This window comes from Stegastes partitus, unplaced genomic scaffold (assembly GCF_000690725.1).
Source record: "Stegastes partitus isolate 25-593 unplaced genomic scaffold, Stegastes_partitus-1.0.2 Scaffold2688, whole genome shotgun sequence".
Taxonomy (NCBI): domain Eukaryota; kingdom Metazoa; phylum Chordata; class Actinopteri; family Pomacentridae; genus Stegastes; species Stegastes partitus.
The window spans coordinates 1-5,965 of NW_007580419.1; the positions used below are offsets into that span (position 1 = coordinate 1).

At 41.5% G+C, this 5,965-nt stretch overlaps 1 protein-coding gene across 1 annotated transcript in view; it reads left to right on the forward strand.

Annotated features, from left to right (window-relative positions):
* Nucleotides 1-161: 161 nt before the first annotated feature.
* LOC103375591 (palmitoyltransferase ZDHHC2-like) overlaps nucleotides 162-5,965 on the forward strand; it is a gene marked incomplete at its 5' end in the record, with an annotated part of 7,434 nt that continues 1,630 nt past the window's right edge. Inside the window, 5 exons of the mRNA XM_008305904.1 lie at nucleotides 162-282; nucleotides 602-734; nucleotides 1,365-1,491; nucleotides 3,842-3,934; nucleotides 4,606-4,721. Coding sequence (XP_008304126.1) covers nucleotides 162-282; nucleotides 602-734; nucleotides 1,365-1,491; nucleotides 3,842-3,934; nucleotides 4,606-4,721 — 590 coding nt within the window. The remainder of the gene's footprint in view (nucleotides 283-601; nucleotides 735-1,364; nucleotides 1,492-3,841; nucleotides 3,935-4,605; nucleotides 4,722-5,965) is intronic.

A 5,965-nucleotide genomic window follows, 5' to 3' on the forward strand; every position in this document is an offset into this window, starting at 1 on the left:
ATGGATGGATGGATGGATGGATGGATAGTACTGTCCTGCACTAAATGTTAATGCCCAAACAAGTCTTAATTAAATAAATAAAAGAACTGAAGCAAAACTGAAAAATCTTTGCATTTCGCGGAGGTGTGAACATGCTCATTGTCCTTTCGTTCTTCTCGCAGGGTGAACAACTGTGTGGGATTCTCCAACTACAAGTTCTTCATGCTGTTCTTGGCGTATTCGCTACTTTACTGCCTTTTTATAACCGCTACAGATCTCCAGTACTTCATAAAGTTTTGGACAGTAAGTGTTGGGGGAATCTTTGATGACACGATGCAACTTCTTTTCAATCTGTTGTGTTTTGCATCTTTAATCACAAACACGTGGTATTTTTTCCCACAAGGCCGGAGGTAGAGCACATTTCCGTCTGAGGGAATACCTGGTAGGAAGCAAACAGCTAGTTTTTGGTGCTAGAATAGAAACGATTAACTGAGCTTCCCTTAGCATAGCTAGTTTAAATCCTACAGAGAACCCAGTAGATGGCACCAGCTGATGAGATTTATTTCATTTTTGTGTCCACTCTGTGCCCGTTTAGTCGTCTCACTGTGTCGCTTTTCCTCAGAACGGCCTCCCAGACACTCAGGCAAAGTTCCACATCCTGTTCCTCTTCTTCTCGGCCTCCATGTTTTCCGTCAGCCTGGCGTCGCTCTTCATCTACCACTGCTGGCTGGTCTGCAAGAACAGATCCACTCTCGGTAGGTGGCGTGTTGTGTACGTGTGGATATTTGTATGTTTGAAGCAGACCCCAGCTTCCTCTTTTGGTGTTCGTCCCCGACCATCTCCTTCCAGCCTGCTCACTGTTTGCACAACGTCGCCTTTGCACTAATGATGAAGGATGTTTCATTGCGTTTTTCCCACCAGTCAGTCACCATCCTCATCAGCGCGGAGGCTTGATGAGCCTCTCTGGGCCGCTATCAGACGGAGCCGTTTCTCATTATGTGTGCACAGTGGCACACTTTGTCTGTGTGCGTTGAGGAGAGTGGATTATCCACAGGAGTATGTTACAGTGTAATGCAAAGACACAAGGCTCAGGGCAGTAAGCAGCTTAGTAACAGACACTGATACGCTGTTCAGAGGGAGAAGTCACACCTGGTGAAACAGTCTGAGATCTGCTTTTACCGCACAACAAAGACACTTTCATTCAGAGTTGTTTCATTGATGCCACAGTTCTGCAGGAATGGCTCCTGCGGTGATCTGTTGTCTGAATGAGCTCCTGTTATCAGTTTGAATAACAGCTTATATAAAGACGGAGGAGGGAGCGCTGTATTTATTCATCTTCATGCCAGACTGACTCTTCCTCTCCACGCCTGTCTTTTTTTTTCCAGAGGCTGTGCGAGCTCCGGTGTTTCGTCACGGCACAGATAAGAACGGTTTCAGTCTGGGCGTCAGTAAGAACTTCCGCCAGGTCTTCGGGGATGAAGTTAAATACTGGCCCATTCCCATTTTCTCCAGGTAAGATCGCCCCTCGAAGGCGTTCAAAAGAAAAACGATTTAATTTACTTATCAAATAAAAGATAATTAAATTCTTAGAAACAGCAACACACACGGAGGGCAAACTAAAAACCAAAACAAAGGCTTCATGAGCTGCTTCAACACGCACGACGCTGCACCATCAGTATTATAAAACCAACTGGTAAAGACGTGAAGGTTTAGAATCATCCGGCGCTGTAGATCTGAAGATCAGCTAAAACCTGATTAAAATATGTTCTGCATCTTTTACAGTCAACTCAAATAAAGCTGACAATAGTTGCATGAACATTTTTAGTGCTGTGGCTCAGGTAGCAGAGCAGGTTGTCCAGTAGTAACAGGGTTGGCAGGTCTTTCAGCAATCACACTGCAATTGCTCCAAGAACTGCACGTCCAAGAAGGTTCTGGTTCTGTGCTGTTGTTTGACCTATGTCAGATGGAATAGGCTGAAATATAGCTAATGGGTGGATTTTTATTTTGAAAAAAACCATTAAATCAACACAAAACAAATCAAATATACCATGAGATGGTCACTGTGTTGTGCTTTTGGGGCTTTCTTACATATTTTTACTGTCAACTCAGATAAAGGCATAAAAAAAAAGCCTTCAGCGTGGTCACTATTGTACGGTAACCACCGGTGAGCAATGAAGGCATGAACACTTCTAGTGGCAGCTGTAGCTCAGGTGGTAGAGAGTGTTGTCCACTAACTAAAGGGGTTTTATCTTGTACACGTGCTGGAAGACACAAGCTGCAATAGTTTTAAGTTAGAAACAGCTTTCCGCAATCACACTGTAGCTTTTCTAGAAATTGCACATTTAAGTTGCACACAGCGGCTCTCTTGGTTTGATCCCTGCAATGAACTGATGATCTATCCACTGCTCGCCTGCTGTCAGGTGATTACAGGCTCCAACTGCCTTGTGACCTTCTAGAGCCACAACATTAAAACCACCTGAGTCATATTGTGTAGGTTCTTATCGTGCTGCCAAAACAGCTGTAAGATGTACATAAAACCTCTTGGGGTGTCCTGTGGTGTCTGGTACTGGGACGAAGCAGGTCCACTGGGTCCTGTGGCCTCAGTGGATGTTCAACAGGTTTGGGTTCTGAAGAGTTTGGCTCTTTGTCGTGCTCCTCGAGCATTTCCTGAGTATTTTTGTGCCGCTACTGGAGGAATTACAGAGTGCTTGGTTTCTGTAACAGTAAACTGCGCTTATATGGCACTTTTCTACCTCAGTGGTGTTGCTCTTTACATTGTGTTTCTCAGTCACCCTTTCACACATACATTCATACACCAACGGCGACAGAGCTGAGCAACTTCAGGTTCAGTGTCTTGCCCAAGGACACTTCAGCTGTGGAGGGGCGGGGGATCAAACAGCCAACCTTGTGATTAGAGGACAACCGCTCTACCACCTGAGCCACGGCCTCCCGACAGTATAAATGCTAGAATCAGAACGTTTCCCAGCAGAACATTAGACGATAACAAGAGGATCAGTGTCGTCAGTAGTTTGAATATTGTGGCTGATGAATGTATGATGGATTTATGTCGATGGAAGGCCCTCCAGTTCCCTTATATATACAAAACACAAAGGATTAAAATCCCTAAATAGTGACAACACACTGATCTACAGGTTATAAGGTCATTCTAATACCTTGTACAGTTCTGTGTAGCTCGATGTTAAAACCTCCTACCGAGGTGTTTTCAAGCGCTGCATCCGAAACTATTCAAAATGAAGCAGTTTAGTTATATCTCAGCTATTTCGACACTCTTCCTCAGGATGTCAGAGCGGTCCTGAATGAATGAAATCACTATTCAGCCTGGGGGATTAGTGAGCGCTGCCGCTTAGTTTGAGACAAAAGAGTTCAAAAGACTGAGAAAGTCCCTGAAGGAGCAGGAGAGCTTGAGCTGCTGCAAACAGCGACATCGCTGCTGCGAATTACTGCAGAAGCTCCACATTTGCAAAACTACTAATTTGTACTGAGAAGATGAACAATGTTCTAATCGTAGAGCTTTTAATGTATAAACAGAAGAGAGTTTTGAGGTTTCCAGAGCATTAAATGTAAAACGTGTCGATGCCTCAGTGGTGTAACCGCTGGATTCTTAGTGGTTGATGTTAACTAATAACATTACATTGCATAATTTGCATTCTGCTGACTTGTTGACTCGTATATACTTGTGCTGCCACAACACCTCATTTCAGCATTTACTTTAATCCCATAATTGCCACTGGTGGCTGCAGTGACCGCTGCTCAGCAGAAGCTTTAACATCAACTTTATCAACTGTTATTTCCACAGAAAACTTCACAAAACTGTGCTTCTGTCTTGTTTCTGGCACCTCAGTTTAGGTGACGGCTGCTCGTTCCCAACCTGCCTGGTGAACCTGGACCCTGAGCAGCCGTCATCACCCACCGGCTCCAACCCTGCCAACAAGGCGTGAGTGAAAACAGGAACACACCCATCCATTACCCATGTAAACCCACGTACTGCTCAGAAACACCAGTCTGCACAACTACACTCTAAAAAAACAAGGTTTTGCTGCAACAGAAAAAAAAAAGTGTACAGGTTGTTTTCCAAACTACGATCAAAAGTATTTTTATTTACCAATCTTAGCCGTCTGAAGTTGTGCAGACATGTTAGGATTTGGAAGGAGACTTGAAATCTTGAACCCTGGGGGAAGAAACATGAAGTTATCAAACCAAATACATGAAGCTACATCAACTTAAATTTGGTTTTAAATCAACAAATGCAGAAATGTGAGTTACACAATTGTAAATTACACATAATATGAAATTGATGCAACTTTATTACGTCTACACAACCCATTAAAACAATGTCTGCAGCTGAGCAGGTGTAGCTACATTATCTTGCAACCTTGCATTTAATTAAGCGGCCAGATTAGGTTCCTTAAATCACTTCTTACAGTGTACAAGTCGGCCTCTAGTGGTTTATTGACTGTGTAGGTTCAATGATGCAGGAAAATCACTCAGCTGCAGTTAATTTCAGATGACAGGACTTAGAAGTATTTAATCTGAACAGGAAGGCTCAGTGAAAACCGCTCATGAAGTCTTGTTTACAACCGGTGGTTCCTGTCGGTGTGTTTTCAGTGCAGCAGAAGGTCGCCAGTTTCCCTCCAAACCGCTGAGAGAGAGTCAGAGCCGCCTGCTGAGCAGCACCCCCTCCTGGTCGGAGAGTGACGGTGCGGCAGACAAGGACAAGAAGGGCAAGATGCTGCTATTTGTCTTATGGGGTCATTCTGTGTCAACTCAGCAAACCAGCCCGTTTGTTTCAGGAAATTTTCTTGAAAAAAATAATACGAAAACTTCTATTTTATTGCAAAACCCCTAAAGTTCTACTTCGAATACGTTTTCAGATGTGATTTTTTAAAAAAAAGTTTCATTTCATTATTTATTTATTTGATAAATAACATGTACATTTTACATAGAAAACATTGGATGTATTGCATATAGAGTGTACAGCATTAAGATAATGTTCAACTACCGTCCCTCATTGGGCTTTTCAGTAAAAACAATTGGCCTCCTGAGCAAAATTTTTTTTTAAATCACTTTTTGCGATTCCTTATCACTTTTTTTTTTTTTTTGCTGGATTGGGTTGAGATTTTGTCATGAACAACCACAAAGCCTGAGAATAATCTGCAACTAATCAACAAATAATTTCTGTGCAACAAAGAACCAGTTTGGCTGTAATGATATCACTCTAAAAAGGTTTTGCATAAAGTGCATAAAAACAGATCTTTTAAGTATAGCTTCAGAGCTGAAAACCCTTTTAAATATTTTTTTTATGGCATTTTGACTTTATATTTTCCCAATATATATATATATATATATACATATATATATATTCCTTGAAACTTAAAAAAATAAAATAAAAGTACATAAAATTTCATTGCAGCTACATAAACCACACATAAAGATGTTCTATTGATTATTTATAATTTTTTTTTTACACTTTTCACTTCCTGTAGGTGAAACCAGGGAAGGATGCCCACCTTCAGAGCAAGTCTATTCTCTTGTAAAATACATATATATCTATATTATTATCAGTATAATATGTAACCAAGAGGGTAGTTAAATCATACCAGCAAACAGCTTTGTTATTAAAAAGGTAAATGTGAAAGAAGTTCTCTGCTGGTAATCGAACTTCACGAGTCGCAATACAAATTTGTTATTTATGCATAAAATGTTATATATCCTTAACTTCCGATGTTGCTCTGACTTTAGCTGCAACGTGAATGTTAGAAATGACACACTGAAATGATTTGTCTATGTCTAAAGGTTTTATTTCATACATTAGTGCTGTATTGACTTCAAGGTCTTCTGTCTGTCTGATACCTGCACTCACCGGTCACTTTATTATTTACACCTGTGAAATGTAAAACCAGCCGGTGCACACGGGTGCAGGTTTTGTTTGAACACACTCAGCTCCTCCCACAGGAAATCTGAAGCA